General features: G+C 42.7%; 1 protein-coding gene across 6 annotated transcripts in view; it reads left to right on the top strand.

Annotated features, from left to right (window-relative positions):
• ERBB4 (erb-b2 receptor tyrosine kinase 4) overlaps positions 1–19,456 on the top strand; it is a 582,907-nt gene that overhangs the window by 481,173 nt on the left and 82,278 nt on the right. For all 6 annotated transcript variants that reach the window (XM_068196531.1, XM_068196532.1, XM_068196534.1 and 3 more), the window contains exon 20: positions 18,688–18,873. In XM_068196531.1, the coding sequence (XP_068052632.1) occupies positions 18,688–18,873 (186 nt within the window). The remainder of the gene's footprint in view (positions 1–18,687; positions 18,874–19,456) is intronic.

Raw genomic sequence — 19,456 nt, 5'->3', positions numbered from 1 at the left:
CCTTTTCCGTACTGCATTGATGAAGATGATTAAATTTCATTCTTGTGAAGTAATTGCTCATCCAATTATACAGAGGTTCTTGCCATCCTTATCTCCTAAACCAGTTTAGTTCCTGAACAATGCATTTTCAAAGAGAATGACCTAAGCATTATTTGTGGCTTTAATGTGACTACTCCTCCCTGTCCCAAAAAAGACATAGTTTTAAAAATTTAAAAAATTTAAGCCAAAATTTAGATTATGAGGAGAAAACGTAAATATCTTTCACTGAAATGTAAGTTAGAGTAAAAAAATGTGTTTTACCCATTCTCACTTCAAGACTTTAGTCAGTATAGCTATCCTGATAAAACTGGATACTGTTTACTCATTTTATGAGGAAATATTCAAATGTGCATCTGAAAGCAAAATTCATCAGTTGCCCTTCAATAAAAAGAGTGTCATGAATAATGGTTGTTGGTTAAAAGCACTTGTGTCAGATTTTGAAAGGTATATAGGTGGCTAAATGCCACTGTGAACATGGTGGGGTTAACTCTTTCTTAAAAAGGGTCTGCCAATGTTGGTAGTGAATGGGAAGAGGAGGTTAATGGGAAGGTGTCATTATATGAGTCACACCCCTGGCTTTGTAGGTGTGCTTTTGTCAGCACTTACTTCTTGCTGGCTTGGGAAAGTCCTTGTATCTGTAAGTAAAAGCTAGCAGTCCTTTTAGAAAGGCTCTGGAAAATGGAAAGCCTTTGGTAAGCAGCAGTTTGTGTGCAGAGGGAGTACTTGGGACACTTCAGTGTCCACAGAAATGGCTGCTGTGGGTGTTAGTGGCACTGCCCATAGATCTGATGAAAACTTCTGATGCCGGCAGAATGGGAGTCTAAAAGGGCTCTGCGAGCTCCTGAAATTCTGCTAAACCTTATGCTGAGGGAGTAAAGAAAAACAACTTGGCTCCTGGGCTGTCATTTCAGCAGCCTGGAGCCTTGCTAATGGAGCAGTAATGACTGTAATGATATAATGCCTGATGTCAGCTCTGCTGCTCTGGCCAAGCACCTCCCATCACGAGATGATGAACATCCAAAAGCCCAGCCCTTATTTGGGATTTTTCTTGAGGGAGCCATAGCAGAGTTTGTTTTCCAGGCTTTCTTCACCCATTCCCAGCTAGCCCTTTCCCTTTGCTCCCTGTGTTTGTCCCTAGATTTATCACTGCAGTAGGTCTGTGTCTGCTACAGCAATACAAACTGGAATCTGCAAAGTAGCCTGGACCAGGGCAGGCCTTCTGTGGATTTATTTTCACCGCACACAGGTTGCTGTTACTGTTTTGTCAATGTAGGTTTACCCCATTTCCCCACATACTTGTGGGTGTGTATTGTGTCTGGGATAATTACAGAGTCTAAAGGATTTTCCCCTCAGCATGGTCATGGGTTTAAGTTGCAGGGCAGAGTTTCTGCTCTGGCAGGTCCCCAAAAGGGGGCTGGAGTTTGAATTCAGAGTGCAAGTGCTCTGCCTGCACCAGCAAGACACAGGGGCATCAGGAGGGAGCTCAATTCTGCTCCTCACCCTAAGGCTGGGAACAGACTCTATGATGGTCCTGAGTTTTATGGAGGGAAGAGAATCTTGTGGTGAGGAAAACAGGCAAATGTGCAGCTGAGAGGCTACTTGATAGTAGAATAGGGACTTACAGTTTCATTTGGGAAAACAATTTCACCTCCTCAGCCTCAATTTGTTTGACTGTTATGATTGTCTGGTAAGTCAAGTAGCCATTGGGGTGGTCAGAGGGTTTAACATCAGCCCAGATACTCACCTGACAATGTAATAAATTCTGGAGACGTGCTGCAGTTGGAGAGTACAGCAGTCTTTGAGGCTGAAAACACGTCCTTAAAAAACTTGTCATGGGGAAACAGTTGATGGGGGCCTTTCCTCTAAGCTTGACGTTTCCAGGAAGTAATCCTATGAGCTGGAGTTGTGTCCAGGATTTTGATCCACTTACTAGTTTAATCTATCCTCCCTGAGTTTAAATGCTCCATTATCTGTTAGAATATAATTAGAGGCTGCAAGCACAAGTCAGCATACACAGAGTTCCTTGGGAGTCCCTGAGCTCATTGAGATGAAGACAGTTTGACTGATGGTGGTCAGCTGATATTGGGCCAGAAGCTAATAATAGAAGGCAGTGCTGCTTAGCTAGGTGAGAAAGTTAACTTGGGAAAAATTAAACTGAAGGCTTTGGGATTTATGGTTGGAAATAAATTTCCCATTCTCATTTGTTTCCTAGTAAGAGAGCTTCAGAGGCAGTTGGTTTCTTTTATGGTTTTATAATTAAGATCTAGAGGCTTCCTGGCTTGGTCTGTGCTCGCTGCAGTTGCTGCTGTCTGCAGTGGCAGCACTTGGAGTGTGGGAGGACATTTGTCACGCCAAGTGAAGAGGTGGTAAGTGACAGTGACCTCCACCAGACATGTAGCAAGCAAATTAAAGCTGCATGTAGGGGACTGACACCCACATCTTTTATTTATGTCTGGCCTAATGAACTAAATGAATAAATCACTCAGATGTGTTGCAGAAACAGCTTTTTCTAAATTGTATGCCTGTCTTACAGTAAGGACAAGCCTTCAGCTAGAGGATATCAATATCAAACTTATCTTCAGTTCAGAGGATCGGAGACAAAAAAAATCATGAAGCTGACTAGAGCATTCTTTCTCCTGTTCAGCTGAAACCCCACAGAGATATGGATAGCCCGAGATGCTTTCTTTGTTTCCTCAAGTATGTCTAGATGGGAAGCACAGCTAGCTAGCTAGTCAGGTGAAGAAGGTGAGAGAAGACTTACCTTTTCTTGGTTTCCACTGTTGGCTTCAGACATAGGAAAGTTCTAGGCTGAAGGTTTTTGGTTCTTTGCTTGGCCCACTGTGGCATTCACAGAGCCCTTGAGGCTACAGACACACTCTGTGATACACAATTCCTCAGCTGACACAGGTGCATTTGCCCTCAGCCTCCTTGTAAGATCCTGCCTTATGTGACTATGTGGGTGACTGGTTAAATATTTTATTTATTTAAATATTATTTATTAATATTATTTAATATTTTTAATTCCTTGTACACATCGTGCTCCTGCCCAGCCCAGTGTTTGACCCAGGTCTTCAACAGATGATGTAGATGCTCCTGAAAGTCTGAAAAGGCATTGCTGCTAGCAGTAGTTGGATCCAGACACTCCACAGTCATTCCACTGACTGCCTGGATGCTTGGGAAATACAACAGAGTTAATTCTGACTCTCAGTTGAAAGGGCAGGTTTAGGATCAAATGAAATCCTTTACGGCAGCAGTGAGACATTTTTCCTTATCCTCTTTTGCTGTCATTTCCAAGCACATCCTTTCCAGCTGCCATGAGGGGTCTGTGAGCACTGCCTGCCTCTATGCTCCACTGCAGCTCAAACAGGTTTTCACTCCATCATGTCAAGCTGCAGGAGGTGGGGGGCAAGGGGTGACATAACCCCTGTGATTGTAGGAGTTATGGACATAACCCCTGTGGCTGTAGGAGTTCTGGACATAACCCCTGTGATTGTAGGAGTTATGGACATAACCCCTGTGGCTGTAGACCTCGTTTTGTGCAGCTTCCCCCTCCTCCCCACTCGTGCACACTGTGAGTGTGAGCAGAGACACTTAGAGGGGAACTCTCTGCCTCTCAGTCCCAGGCACAGGAGCTCACTGTGATGGCAATTACAATTTTCAACTTGTCCAGAGATGCCAGAAATCCAGCTGTCCTTGAGAATGCGGCATACCATGCACAGGCCCCTAGAGTGCTCAGCCTCTGCAGAAGCTGGAATTCTGATCTCTGATGAAGGTTAACTGCTTTTAGTCATCTGGAGATTAACTGTTTCAAGGCTACCTTTCTGTTATTTCCATCTGAAGCCATAATTTTTCTTTAAATGTTGGCTTCAGTAATTTTCCCCTCCACAGGGTGTGAGGGTAAGGTGTGTGTGTGTGTGTATGTGCAGGGGGGTTTAATTTTCCATATGCAGGAGCATGTGGCTGTGTGGTGAAAGTACATACACAGAAAGGATGAGGTACAAGCACAGACAGACAAGCCAGGCTGCTTGGAAACAATTCTGCTGGCATAACACTCTAACTGGAAAATGCAGGGAGGGAAAGTGAGTTTGCCTGCTGCTGGTGATGGGGGAAGTCTGAGCCCTACTGAAATTCAGGGGAGCTGTGAATTGGCCAGTGAATTCAGCAGGGCCAAGACCTCACCTCTAGAGTAATCCTTCCAAGAAGTCTGCCACAGGTTTAAGGAAGAATCCCATGCTTTAGTGAAGGACTGACATTAGGAGCTACTCCTAAATGAGTCAAGAAGTACATTCAGCTGCTTTTTGTTATGGCTGTTGCAGAACTCCTTATTTCAGCTTTGCAATGCTTTATGATGTGGAAACCCTGCATAAGGCTGGGTAAATCTGTGCATGGGAAGAAGATCAGGTGGGAGTGTTCATTTACTCACAGGGAAATATAGCTGTGGATTAACTGAAAGTATTAAAGAGTCTAATCAAATTAAAATATTGAATTTGCAATATCAAATGCAAGTATTCTAGCTGTAAAGTATGTATAAAGGAAACATTTTGAGCTGAGATCTTGTATTGCGCTCCATTTCAATGTACAAGGTACCCCAATAACAGGGTTGATACTTGTCTCCTTGGCATGTACTTTTGGGCTTGGTTACTGGAACATGAAGTGAGTTATTTGCTTGGCTGTATATGTAATTGTTCTGAAGGTCAAGATCCCGGAGTTGCCAGTGTTTTATCAGGACACAGTAGGAGAGAGGTCTTTTGAAAAAGTGTTTAGAAATTGAACAGGCAAAGGATGGGAATATTAAAAAAAAAAAGATACTGAGAGGTGGTGCTGGGAGTATCATGAGTGGTACACAGTAGTTTAATTAGGGGACTTATCAGGAGCTTAGGGGATTTGTATTTCCATGATGAGTTTTCTGTTGCTCTCAATACCATGGGTTTTTTTTTTTTCTCTTGGCACTGTGCTATATGTTTCCACCCTTTACCATGGGTTAGATCTGGGCCTAGCTCAGAAGGCTCTCCTCCAGCTTCTTATCTTCCCTAGACTTACATGCTTGTATTCGGATGTGGGCTTTTAGGAGAGTAATCTTACAGACTTCAGTAAAAATTTCTCTTGGATGCTGTGAAGCCATGAATTCTGGGGACTCATCCCAAGAGGATATAGTGCCTGCAGGTGTGGGTCTTCTCATCTGCACAGCCAGTAGTTGGTGGTATTTAAGGCAGAGGGGAGATGTTCCTCTGCAGGCACACATCCTGCTGGAGTGGAAGGCTGTAGCTCACAGGCTTGTCCTTACAAACAGGAGAAAGTTTTCCTTAAACAGCAGCAAAGTGACTGGGGATACTGGGATTCTTCTCACAGTCTTGCTGAGATTCAGATGCAAAGTGCAGAAATAAAAGTGACAAAACATGGTAAAATTATTAAATTAAAGAAAATAAGGTTCTTTAATAATGCTTGATGTGTTATGAGAAGAAGCTGATGCGGATATCCAGTTGTAAATTGGAGTTTGGCACTGAAAACAGGGTAGGAAGTGTTGCCTTATCACTAAAACTGAAAACCTGTAGTCAAGAAATAGCTTTGCATTGTTTCTCTGTGCCTCCAGCTCCTATTAGCAATATAAAATAGGCACATGTTAATGTTTAAGTTCCTAAAGGGCACTGTGAATGCCAGAATGTTGCCAAGCTGCTAAAACATGCAGGGTTTTATGGGACCCAAGAGAGAGTTACTGTTTCCACAAGCTTAACTGTAATGCATCCCAAACAAGCCATCTCTGGTTTGAGGTTAATGGCAGCTCTAATGAGGTGCCAAGTCAACTTAAAGTTAAGGGAGAACAAGGCTTTTTATGTTGTAAGGAGAAAAAAAAAATCCATATATGCATACAAATGATCATGTTGTGACCATTTTTTAACAGGAATGCAAGGGTACAGAAGCACAGGATATAGGAGCTGAATTTCAAGTATCACTGTCAAAATACATTTTGCCTCCAAGTAGTGTAGTTTGCAGTACTTCTCCCTCAGTGCTTTGTTGCAAATAACCCCTCAGAAATTTTCTGTGCCTCAGCACTGATCCAGACACTTCTGATACATCAGCAACTGTCAGAGATTTATAAAATTAATTAGCATCTGTTTGCATTAATATTGTAGCTATTATTTACAACTGACAATCAGATATTCCTACTGCTGCTCATGATGGAAGAAATGAGACAGGGAAAGGTGGTTCCTGACTGGCTTGCTGATAATATTCTGCCAAGACTTTTTAGATATCAGTGCAATAATTGGGATAAGTGGATCCATTTGAGGTCACACTGGGGCTGGCAGTCCACAGAGCAGCAGATGCTGGTTGGAAATGCCTGGTCCTTCTATACTGAAGCTGGAGCTCCAAAAATAAGGGGATTTTTGCAGAGCAATATTTTCCATACTAACTATGATAGCGTTGCTTCTTGTGGTAACACAGCATCTCTTGGACCTGTGGAAGGTGTGGTGAGATTGTCCCTGCCCTGAAAGGTATTCAGTCAGGACAGACACAACAGATGAAGGGGAGAGGAATAGTTATTACTGTAGCACTTTATAGGTGGAACTCTGAATTGCAACACAGATCCCATAATCTCTGAGCAAATTACTTATTTTTGTTAATTGATTTTTAATCATCTTCAGGTTTTAAATTACCTTAGGATGTTCATGTAGACAAATACTATATAAGGTTTTTTCAGACAAATCTGTTTTATCTACTTATCTGTTGAGAATGTGTCTAAAATGGTGATTTCATTAGCTTTTTCTCAGGTCAGGTGTTGTAAAGATGCTCAGTGGCACTTGATATATAAAGCAAATTGTGTATTAGCAACAGGAGAGGGAGAATAGCTATTCTTCCCTCTTACTTGCAAAGTGATTACAAGTGTATCCTGAAGGTTTCTGCTTCATATAGAATACCAGGCTTTTAATTACAGAGACTAATACGCATTGTTCAAAATAGAATTGCATAGGTTTCTCAGAGGCCAGGGCTTTTTTTTATCTCCATGCTTTACCTGACAAAGGACACAGAAATGTTTAAGGAAGTATGGTTATGTGGATTTTTGAGCTGTGCTGACAAATTGCAGCTTGGAAGGCTTTCCTTGATGAGCTTGCTCAGGTAAATTCTGAGATGTGGAGCAGTGCAAAGGTAGGAAACAGCTGAGGTACAAAGAACCTTTTATCTGGTTATCTGAGACATAATCTGAGTTTATCTGATGGAAATGTAAGATCTCAATGAGGCAGGGGAATGTGGGACAGGGCCTGGCTACAGGCAGGTCCCAGGGCTTTGATTGACTGAGCCATGTCAGTGGATAGGCAGCCCCTGGGATGGATCCATTTGGAAGCATTCTCCAGTGTCAAGGATGCTTTTGCTGGCTGGGCAGTGCCCTTTGAAAGAGTTCAGTGGGATTTTTAGCATGCCTAGACGCAGAATTTATCTTCTTATTTCCTGAAGCCATGCAAATTGTTTTGTTGGTTTTTTTTTTAATGTTGTCTTGTTGGTTTGGATCAACAGCTAGAGTCACCAGCGAAAAACACAAGTCCCTCTGAAAAAGCTATTTTAATAACCAAAGCATTTGGAAAAAAAAATTATATTTGGGCTGAGGAGAGAAAATAAGTTTCCTTGTTGGAATTGTTTTCTAGGCAAAATATTGAACAAATATTTCTTGATAAAACATTTATTAACTTGCTGAAACCCAAAGGAGGAGTTTCTGCTGAAACTTTTCAATGGGAGATATATTCCAGTGAATTCCTTAGCCAGAAGATGTGTTTTGAAATGTGATAGTTATTGCAGCATGTGTTTTTATCACTTTCTGAATGAAGTCTGGTGAATTCCTCTTTTGAAGTATTTGTTGTTTCAAAATTCAGACTATGTTCATTAGGCAAGAATCTTGTCAAATCCAAATTGGAATGTTAAACACTTTGTGCATGTGGTTAAGTTGTGGACTAGAACTAGGCCTTTCTGAGGATCTGAATTCTGTGTCCTGCCTGGTTTTAAGCAGGGCTGGGAGATCTGTCTGTTTGTTCTGTGACAGATCTCTTCATTAGCTGAGGGGCACAGATGGGAGTGAAACTCCAGACCAAAAAAAAAAAAGTTATTGATGTCAGAGTTCATGTGACTGCTTGGAAAGCTCCTAAAGTGTTCTGGAGCTCCAGAAAACACCTTAAACCACATTGTGTCACCTTCTAAATGTTTGTAGCTCCACTCAAACTTGCAGATCAGCCAGCCCTTTGCAAAAAAAAAAAAAAAAAGTGGCTGGTATTCCTCTCAGTGACATGTTGCAGCTTTCTGGGACTTTGGCATTTCACTGGCACAGAAGTCCACTAAAAGTGACCCAGGAGCTGACAAGTGATGGTGTTTTGAGCTGCCCCTCAGAGGTGCAGCATCCTCTTTGATCCCAGTAAAGTGATCACACCATGGTGGTGTTAGGTCTTTTAAAGAAGCAAAAATGTGAAGGCATGCAACAGGGAATAGATGGATTAATTATATGTAACCATACTTCTGCTTTATAAAAGACATGTCAAATAGTAATTGTGTTGGTTAGGAAGGCTGGTGGTGGAACAGCTATGAATACATTTCCCTGCTTTTTATTAAATGTCAGCCTCTTGACTGCTGATCTTGGCAGTAAGATGCAAAATAGGTGCTGGCAGACGAAAGTCTCCACAGTGTGGATGGGATTACTGCCGTGTAATCAGGCTGCAAATGGACCCTCCCTCAGACCTGAAATTCAGCTTTGCATGGCACATGACACAGCTGCTCTGGATATGTCTCTAGCACTAACTTTGACACAGTGGTAGTGCCTTCAGCTTCCAGGTTTCCTAACAGTTCACAGAATCACAGAATGAGTTAGGTTGGAAAAGAAGTTTGAGATCAAGTCCAACCTATGACCTAACACCATCTTATCAACTAAACCATGGCACTGAGTGCCATGTCCAGTCTTTTTTTAAACACCTCCAGGGACAGTGACTCCACCACCTCCCCAGGCAGACCATTCCAATGCCCAATCACTTTTTCAGTGAATTTTTACCTCATGTCCAGCCTGAAATTTCCCTGGCACAGCTTAAGGCTGTGTCCTCTCATTCTGTCAGTGCTGTCTGGAGAAAGAGACCAACCCCACCTGAGCACAGCCACCCTTCAGGAAGTTGTAGAGAGTGACAAGGTCACCTCTGAGTCTCCTTTTCTCCAGGCTGAGCACCCCCAGCTCCCTCAGCCGTTCCTCACAGGGTTTGTGTTCCCAGCCCCTCTCCAGCCTCGTTGTCTCCTCTGGACACGCTCAAGCGTCCCAACGTCCTTCCCAAACTGAGGGGCCAGAGCTGGACACAGCACTCGAGGTGTGGCCTCACCAGTGCCCAGTACAGGGGCAGAATGACCTCCCTGCTCCTGCTGGCCACACCATTCCTGATCCGGGCCAGGAGCCGTTGGCCTTCTTGGCCACCAGGGCACGCTGCTGGCTCACGTTCAGCCGGCTGTCAGCCAGTGCCCCTTTCTGCCTGGGCACTGCCCAGCCACAGTGTCCCCAGCCTAGAGCATTGCAGGGGGCTATTGTGGCCAAAATGCAGGACTGGGCACTTAGACTGATTAAACTTCATCTTGTTAGACTCTGCCCATCCATCCAACCATTCCAGGTCTCTGCAGAGCCCTCCTACCCTCCAGCAGATGGACACACGCTCCATCTTAGTGTCATCTGCAAATTCACTAATGAAAGACTCCATCCCCTCATCCAGATCATCAGGGAAGAAACTAATCAGGACTGGCCCAGCACTGATCCCTGGGGGACACCACTGGTTCTTCCTGTGCCTGGAGCTTCCCTGGCACTATCACGTAAAAAGAGCCCTTTTCACTCTTTTTTCCCAGACAGCTGCAAGGCTGTTGAAAAGCAGATTCATTCTGGTTGGCCTTGTCAAAGTTTGCTGTAGGGAATGCTAGGAAAAAAATGTTTGGGTTTTGATTTGTAGAGCCCTATTAGTTGGATAGTTCCTTTGGAAATGCAGGATGTGTGATACCAGGCTGCCTTATGAGTATAAATAAGGATCTTGAGATTGTGGTAATCCACAAAAGAGGATAAAAACATGGCATAAGTTATTATTTCACCCTCTTTTTAGCATCTTCAAATTAGATCACTTATAAAATAGGCATTCCCTCCTGCAGTACTGCAGGAATGTTGAATGTTGTTGGTCTACAACTTTCTGCTTGGGTTCTGTAAATTCAGGAAGATTTTTTTCTTTTTGAGAGCAGGCCAAAATAAAAACTATTATTATTATTTACTATTTATTTTTGCCACACAGGCAGAAATAAAAACTATTAAATACAATTGTGTTTATGGATTTGACTGAGGTGTTTGTATTGGTAAGAGGCAGGCACTCATTGAAACATGTTTGGTTTGGGAGTTGTTTGGCTTGCCCTGACAGATGCCAGGACCTGAGCATGGCCATACATAAAAGATCTGATGTTATATTTGTTCGGGGGGTTATTTTGGATGCCAACATTTTATCAACATGAAAAAAAGAGTCATTATGATTATAATGTTACATATATATTACCCTGACAGCAGGCTGCCCAAATCTTGTGGAAATCCAGGGGGGAATTTAGCTGAATTTATTGCCAAGGAACATAAATACTTTAGAGCTGACCAGGTGTTAGCAATCCCACCCACACCTGCATGAGGCACGGGCAGCCCCAGCCCCTCCCCTGCCATCCCCACCCTGCCCTTTGAGAGCCATGGCTTCTTTAGTCTTTTCAGGGAGGTTTTAATCTTATCTTCAGGAGAGGAGTAGGTCAGCAGGATGGTAAAATAGGGAAGAAAAGGTCGAGGCAGAGCTGTAGAAACTTAGGAGGAAAGCACAGGCGGAGCAGTGTGGATGTGACACAGGGAGCAGGAGGCAGCTTTTGAGGACTTTGTGGCTCACTGATGCCCACATGGTCAGGAGAATAAAAATCTGACAGTGAGCCAAACAGTCCAGTGAAACTTCCCATGTTCAAATACCATCCCTTTGTAGTACCCAGGTGCTGAGGGTGAGGTTCTTGTGCAGCTGAATACAGATGAGGGAAAGATGGAGCTGAGTCTGATTTGAATTCTCCATTGTGAGAAATTAAATACCAGGCAAAATGTAGCTTTGATTTAAAAAATTCTTAGTGTTGATTATACACTTGATGAAATTAGGCTTTAATCTGATGCTATTTCTTTAAATTTATCCTTAAGAAGGGGCTTTGAGTGTGTGATTATAAAGTCAAGCTTTTCAGTGATACCAGAAAATATCAAAGCAATGCCTGAAGACTGTTCAGAAAGGAGTGACAACTCAACAGATTTTTTTTTTTCATTCTAGAGACCTTGCAATCACTCATCCTAAATCAAAAATCAAAGCAATAACTCCCTCCTTTGGAAAGGTATGTGCAGCCAAGGCTGACAATACATAGAAGCTGCTCAGGGGTAATGCCTGTTTACCCTCCTCTTTGAGCACCACGGAAATGATGGCTTTGTTAGACTGCATGGTTACAACTTCAAATATTTTTTCTAGTTGCATCAAAATAGTAAGAAACAAATCACTTTGGACAGACTGCTCTGAAATAATGATGTGTGTCACAGGCTGTAAGTAAAACAGTTGTCACAATGACACAATATTTTTGCTGTTAAACCACCTACTTCTGATCTCCAAGGAAGGAATCCCCAGAACGAAGCCCCCTGTTACTTGTCCTGACAACTTTCAATGGGAGCAATTCTGGTTGCTGAGGTCCTTGGCTTTTATGCATAAAAGTGAAGTGAAATGGGCTAGATTTTGTTTTCTCATCACCATGATGATTTTTTCAGGGCAAGATTCACAGGAAGTGCTGGTGGGAGCTGTCCCTGATCAGATGTTTGATGGAAAATCTACACTTGGTTTGTTGAGCACTAGAGGCCTGTTGCTTTGCTTTTTTTTTTTTTTTTTTTTTTTTTTTGTTACCAGAGGAAGTTCCTCCTCTGCTAACTCAGGCTCTGATGAATTGGGAGACTTAATTGGCACAAAGCAGGGAGAAGGAACAACCATGTGGTGTGGGGGTTCTACAAAATTTATCTCCTACACTTCCAAGCATTTCAGCATTAATTCTCAGCACCTGAGCCCTGCTGGAGTCAGCACAGTGGTGCATGCTCTCAGTGTTTGCAGGACAGGGATCACAGTACTGCTTTTTTTTCCTAGTTTATTTTATGTTGCTCCAAAATACATAGTGAGCCAGCATGGCTTCTCTAAGTGCATGGAGGCGTTTATTCCTGCATGAATAGCACCTACTGCTTGTCTGAGGTGGGCAGGAAGGTTTCACCCAGCAGTCTGCAAGTACGACCTTGAAGAGGGAGAGCTTTCACATCTCTGATTTGTGCTAGTTTTGGGTGTTTGGAGGAAAGTGGGGCATCTCTCTAATGCATTTGAGTCACATGGGGCAATGGCTGGCTTTTGAATTCAGTGTCAACAATGCAGGCAGTGCCTGTGAGGAGTCAGTCAGACTGGTGCCCTGTGTGCTGTGCAAGTGCTGTGACAGGCAGGGCAGTCTCAGAGGGTTTGCCTGCTCTGAGAGATGCAGCACATTTAAAGACACATCACAGCTCCAGAAAAGGCTCTCAGCAATGAGAGAGCAGCTGCACACGGGAGAGCACAGTGCTCCAGTGTTGTGCCATGCCTGGCTCCTCGCCAGGCTGCAGGACACTGACCTAGAGCCATCTTCTCCTGATGGCACTGGCTTGGTAGGAGTCAAGTGAGTGGCACTTGTGCTGTTTCCATCACATTTGTGCATAAGCAGGCTGCAGGGTGTGGTCCCTGAAGTGGAATTTTTATTTTTTTATTCTTAGTTTTAATTCTAGAGTAGTGGCTCACCTGACAGATGGGTTTCCAGAACTTTCTGAACTAAGTTAGTCTCAGCATTTAATGGTGCAGCACACTTGTGCTCCAGTGTAGGGATGCAGTGACTCCACTGACTACCCAGTGAAACTCTGTTTAAGGTCCTCATTGAAAACTGAACTAAAAAAAGCTCAAATCTCTTCCATCCGAAAAATATGACATCCAAAACCACCCTTTCAAAACCTGTAGCCTCCTTAATCCTAGGAGTTTGTCCTGGCTCTGAGAAATACATGCAAACAAGACTCATAGTGTGACTTTCCCTCTTCGGTTACACAGAGAGGTTCCTTAACGAGGCTTCCTAAAGCAAAACAGGATGGAGGGAGTTTCAAGGAGATGGTGTTATTGCAAAACTCTGGCTAACAGCTCATTAAGCCCCCTCAATGATAGGGCTTTTGGACCTCTAGTTATTTCCTGCTGTGCTAGCCAAATTCAGCATTTCCCTGCAGAAAAAGCAGTTGGCCAGGTGAGTGTGAATGCAGGATCTGGATGTGCAACCTCTGATGAACCTGTACTTCTGTAAGCATTCACCTTACTCTATGCTTGGAGCATGGAGGTGGATGTATAGAAAGATTATTACCTTCTTTTAATACCTTTGTTCATTTGCTCCTGAGTCCTGCTTCTCCAGAGAGAAGTTGAGAGAATGTTGTGCACAACCTAGGGCTGGCCTGGGGGTGTCCCAGGAGGGTGCAGTCGCAGAAACCTGTTTTCTCAGGAATACTGGCCCAAGCCAGGCTTGGGTGTATAAATCACAGGAGTTGAGCTTAATGGAGCAGTAATACACACAGACTGAGAAGGGGAAGAAGAGAGAAATTATCAGTGTGACGTGATTTCTTTATACAAAGGGGCACGTCTGAGAAGGGTAGGACTGAGCTGAACGTGGAAGGCTCAACTGAAGTCACCTGTGGTGAGGCTGGGGGGACACAACCATGGCCCTGCCAAGCTGCCTGCAGGTTTAGCTGCCTTCTGAAAAATTGCTTGAAGCACAGCAGTGCTGGAAAGCCATGAAAGCACCATCCTGCATAGGCACTACAGGGGAAATACACCAATGGGTGTCACTGTCCTAGCACCAGCGTGGGCATGTGTGTTGTTAAATGTGTATTTGTGCTGTCTCCTATTCGAAGTTGTTCTGCAGACAAACAAAAGGCTTTGAAATATATTAAATTCTGGGCTGTGATTGGATCTGCCCTGCAGCAGGTCAAAGGTGCATTCCAGACAGGTGCTTGCCCCAGCCAGTAGAAGAATTAATGTAAAAAGCAGTGTATTCAGTGTAGCATCTCTCCTGTTAGCTCAGCTGTGCTTTCAGAAAAATGCACAGTGCACTATGAAGTCAGCTTTTAAGTACATTTATTTACTCTACAATTATTAGGGAAAACATCTGAGTTGTTCTTTCCTGGCATCTTTTGTTTTGTTTTGTTTGACAGCGTTTTATGGCTGGAACATTTAGAAGCAGAAGGTCAGGAAAACAGATTTTTCAGACCTTGTGCTTACTTAACTCTTTATCAGGTGACTATCTTCCTCTGGCTTGAGAGGAGCAGTAACATTTTTCTGGGCTTGCCAAACTGGGGAAGCAGATCTGTGGTACTTCCCTTGAACAGGGGTTGTGTGGGAGGGGACAGTGGCTGCCTGTGAGTGAGTGTCCCCCAGTGCCCTGTGCATGTGCTAATGAATGACGGCACGAGTTGTGCCCTGGGCCGCTCTGGGTGGAAATAAATGCTCAACACGGACCTAAGTATGGCAAAGTAGGGCGTTATCTTACTGCTAGGGGCACATGCACCTTGCTGAGCCCACTGGTTTACAAACTGCATGGTCAGAGAAACAAAACCAGTGTCAAAGGCTGTTCTTCAGCAGGCGCCATGCTGGCTAATGTGTATGTTCTGTTTTCAGCCGGAATTGTTAGCAATTCCATGTCAAAGTAGGAAAGGGGGAAGTTAAATACCACCCTACACGATGTGCTGTCGGTGTACTCAGAGCACTCTTTCTTCTCACATCCTTAAGAACTGGGGTTTTTTTCCCCATCCTGGAAGGTGAAAATAAAAATCGTGCTTTAGCTGGATTTTGAATTCGTTTTCAGAAACAGCAGCCAAATTAAAGATATTTCAAACATGACTTCAGAGTATGGATAGATCAGGAAACAGGTGAGATTTCCAAATTGCAGTTGCACCTCCCTAGACCCCTTTTGACATAGCTCTGCTGACAGAAGCCAGTAATAGGTTTGCTGATTGCTCACTGGGACCTGCAAACTCAACCTTCTGCGGGCTGCTGTCTTCTTTCTTAGTGCACACAGCAGGCAGATAAGTGTGAGCCATTAAAATAACATTTATGTGATTGTTTAATGTTACTGTTTAATACAGGCTTGTGTATATAAATCACAGGAGTTGAGCTTAATGGAGTAATAATGTAATAATCACATTGAGAAGGGATGAAGAGAGGAATGATGGACATGATCTTTTTCAGGAGAGAAAAGTAAAGTCATCTGGGGCACTGTTTCCGCTTGTGCTCCAGACTTCCCATGTGACTTTGGTACCCTTTTGGTACCTCAGTTTCTTCTCAATTAAATTAGAATTCCAAACTCATTCCTGTAATTGTGCCAGTTGAGTGCAGAGACAAGAGCTGCAGACCCACAGCTACCAAAAGACCCAGAAAATTACAGAGGCTGGTTTTGAAAGATGCCAGTGCCACCAGCCAAGTTGGTGAGTTTAGGTACCTCACCTGCTTAAATGTTTTAGACAATTATATTAGGAATTATAATATATAAATATATTATATTTAGGACAGTTGTATTAGTTGAGTGTCAAACTGCCACAAAAATTACAGCTCTAGGGTCTTTCATGTCCAATCAGGTTTGAAACTGGAGACTTGTATTCCTTATTTGCTGAACAGATTCTTTAAATGCTGCTAAGTCATAATGTTTCTGTTGTTGTTGTTTGTTTTGTCTAATTAAGGCTCTAGCAGAACAATTGCAATCTCTTTTACTTTGTGTTTTGCAATGCTGGATATACATAGCCCTGATTTTAGTTCTTCTCTAGATGGAAGTTCAATAAAAATAACAATAGTTTTACTAATGAGGATAACTTTGTGAAGCCAGGAATCATGCTAAATTAGTATCTGTTGGTGACTTAGATCTATAGTGACTATTTCCTTGTCCTCTGTGTCTTAATTAATTACAGAGAAGTCCATAATATTTTACAATTTTTTTTTTTTTTTACTTTTTTTCCTGAAACTCTTGCCCAAACCTATTGGAAAAGCAGGTGCTTTCCTGTAACATCAGAATGAGACAAGTGGCACTTCTTGCTTTTATTGTTGTACAGAAGTGGTTTTCCTTTGGATCCAGATAGACTTGGCAATGGAAAGTAGCTGGAGACTAATGGACACAAGCTTCAAAGCTTTCTGTGTGGGCCCTTGGAAGACCAAAAAAAAAAAATCATTTCTGTTCTCATCAGTCTGGGTTATAAAGAAAAGTACTCCAGCTCCAGGCTCATGGGGAACCTCTTACCTTTACACAGAGGCAGAGTGGGCAGCAAGTGCTGGCCCTGTATGCATCTGCAGGAGAAAAATGAATGGGGTCAAAAGGAAAAAAATGAGGCAGAGTAATTTTGTGCTCTGGAGACTGGGTAATTCACCTGTCTACAGGTATTTATTCTGGTGGTCTTTAGGGACATTTTGAAGTCACAGCAGAAGAAAGGCTAAAATTGTTTCAAGGAACCCCCACATTTTAGAGTTAAGGGAGTGGGAACTGTATTAATTTGAATGTGACTAAAACTAGTTAAATTCAGATTCCTTTTCTAATTTGTTGCATCAGAATCTTTCTCAGATCTGCTCCTCCATTATCCCATCAAATAGCCCCTATTTATTTATTTCTTCACATACATTGAGGAAGAAAAGGGAAGGAGTCACTCCCCCCAGTAAGGACCATCTGCTCTTTTCTTATTGGGAAGGAAAAAAACCTACAATTAGTGCCTTGTTCATCTTTTTGTTTTACCAAAAAAAAAAATTAAAAAAAAAAAAAAGAGGGGGAAAGAAAGTAAAAGAACTATTATGCAAATATCTGCAATTTGGTTTCAAATATTCTTTGTACTATGATGAGCAATTTCCTTTAGTACAAACTCAGCCTACTTGCCAGAACCCTTTTTTTTTTTGCATTAATATAGGGAAGGGAAACCCCCCAGCTTTTATGCTCTTCTGGTGGCAAATTTGTCTTATCCTTTTCTCTCTTTCTCTCTCTCTTTCTCTTTCTTTCTTTCTTCCTCTCTTTCTTTCTTCCTCCTCTCTCTCTTTCTTCCCCTTTCTTTCTCTCTTTCTCTCCTTCCTCCCTCCCTCCCTTCCACTATTACAGCTGTTACTCTGTAAGTTGTCAGATGTCATATTGGGGTTTTTTGAGGGAAAAAAAAAAGCCGAAATAGCCTTACAGAGCCACAATTCCATCTCACTTTTCATTGTTCCATTGCCGCGATGAAATGGTTTTGAAATGGAGGACTCAGTGAATGAAAGAGGAGAGCTTTCTCCTTGCTGTATTTGAATGCCAGTTGCTTGTGATGGCAGCATTACCTCGAAGAACAGTTTTTTTAGCATTTTTATAAGGAGCTCCTGTGCTACTGGTCAGGGGTGTGAACTTTAGGGTCAAATAGCATAGCCAAGATTAAACCTTCTGGTTTTTGGTCCTGGACCAGCTTGGTAGCTGAAAACTTCTTATAGTCTGGAAAAGGGAAATAAAGTATTTTCTGTGTGAAAAGCTAAAGTGTGGAAAAAACCAAAATGAACTAATCCAAAATCTGATGGGAGAGGTGATGGAACAATCAGATGCTGAGCTAAGAGGCTCAGATTTAGAAAGCAAACTTGGGGTAAATGACTTCATTACCTGAAGCTGTAATTGGAAGATTAACTCCCAATATGCAAATGGACCACACTTAAAAAAGTGTGAAAACCCATGAGCTATCATCCAGTGTTTGGGTGTAGCCCCTGGGTGGGCTTCCTCTGCCCTAAATGTACCTGAAGGCCCTTCAATATATATAACTGCTTTTAATTCCCTTAATTTTGTCTGGCCTCTGTTTGTAGGTAGTCCCAAAAAGGCATTAAAACAAGACCAAGGAGACTTTAAGTGGAGTGTGTCACACCTGCATTGTTGTTTCTGTGGCTGCAACAGGACAGGGAATGTGAGGCAGTGCAAAATTTTAGATTTGTGCACACTCTTGTTTTTTGGGACTCAGAACATCAAGTGGACATTACATCAGCCTGGAGGTTCCCTAGGAATATCTAGCACTGGACAGATGGGAATTCACGTTGCTGAGGGGACACTGATGCCCTTGAGTCACTCGAGTATGGGAATAAATGACACAGACTCCATCTTCTTCATGGTGGAAAAAGCCCATTCTTTATTGACATAACTCCTTTTTATACAGTTTTACAGACCTGTGTGTGACTCCAATTGGTTAGAGTTTTCTTGCACATTACTTTATTGGTTAGTAACAAGGTGTTACCCTCTATTGATTGTGTGTACCTGCAGGAAAGGTTGTGTGTGAGAGATAGTTTTCATTTTTCTATCTAAGGGTGTAAAAACAGTTCATACAAGTGCTAGTTGGTTTTTCACCCAGGAATAGATTGTTATGTTAATGAACTGCTTTCATTAGGATTGCTTTCACATGGGAACTTGCAAAGGGCTAGCCTGACAAGGAGAGCAGGCTTGATTTTATGAAGCCTTTCTTTTATGATTTTCCTACCTTACAACAACAACTCGAGTGAGTCGAGTCTTTGAGCACACCGGGTAACCTTTGGGTCACTTTTATTGTTGCAGGAAGCTCTCATCATGGCCAGCATGGACCACCCACACCTGGTGAGACTCCTGGGTGTCTGCTTGAGCCCCACCATCCAGCTGGTCACTCAGCTGATGCCTCATGGCTGCCTCCTGGATTATGTCCATGAACATAAGGATAATATTGGCTCCCAGCTCCTGCTGAACTGGTGTGTCCAAATAGCTAAGGTATGTAGTTCATGTTGCGGTTTTTGAATAATTTCTTATTGTTTTCACAACTAACTTGAAAACATGACCTTTCATTTGTGCTGGGTTTTCTTCAGGCCTGTTTTTGTTTCCAAGAAAGTTGGGTAGTTCTTGAAATACACACTATTTTGGCTGTTTTACAGTATTATAGATGACTTGTCCACATGTGAACCAAAGTGTTTTTCTTAACTGTCTTTCCAGCTCTTTGTTAATGAGGGGTTGTTTTTTGGGGCAAGGGTGAGTGGGGGAATAAGCCCCCATGTGAAATCTGGGACACAGGGTGATTTTTCAGCCCCTTCTGTTGTTCACTCTTAATGTATATACTGGTTTTCAGCCCTTCTGGATCTGCATTACCACATATGTCATCAATTCTGCCCTCACACTGCCAGGAAGATAAACATGTCCTTCATGTCACTCCTGGGGTGGTGATCCTGCTATGTTTGGGTCACGAACTATCCTTGGCACAATGTTTTACAGCTGGTTTTAGGCATGTTTAGGTATTCAGTGTTGTACTAAGAACAAGTATTCGTTACTAAGAAAATTGTTTGCGAAGAATAGCAAGATC

The sequence above is a fragment of the Anomalospiza imberbis genome, chromosome 7 (genome assembly GCF_031753505.1).
Source record: "Anomalospiza imberbis isolate Cuckoo-Finch-1a 21T00152 chromosome 7, ASM3175350v1, whole genome shotgun sequence".
Taxonomy (NCBI): domain Eukaryota; kingdom Metazoa; phylum Chordata; class Aves; order Passeriformes; family Viduidae; genus Anomalospiza; species Anomalospiza imberbis.
The sequence above is the reverse complement of the archived record's forward strand: the minus strand, read 5'-3'. Positions and strand labels throughout refer to the sequence as shown.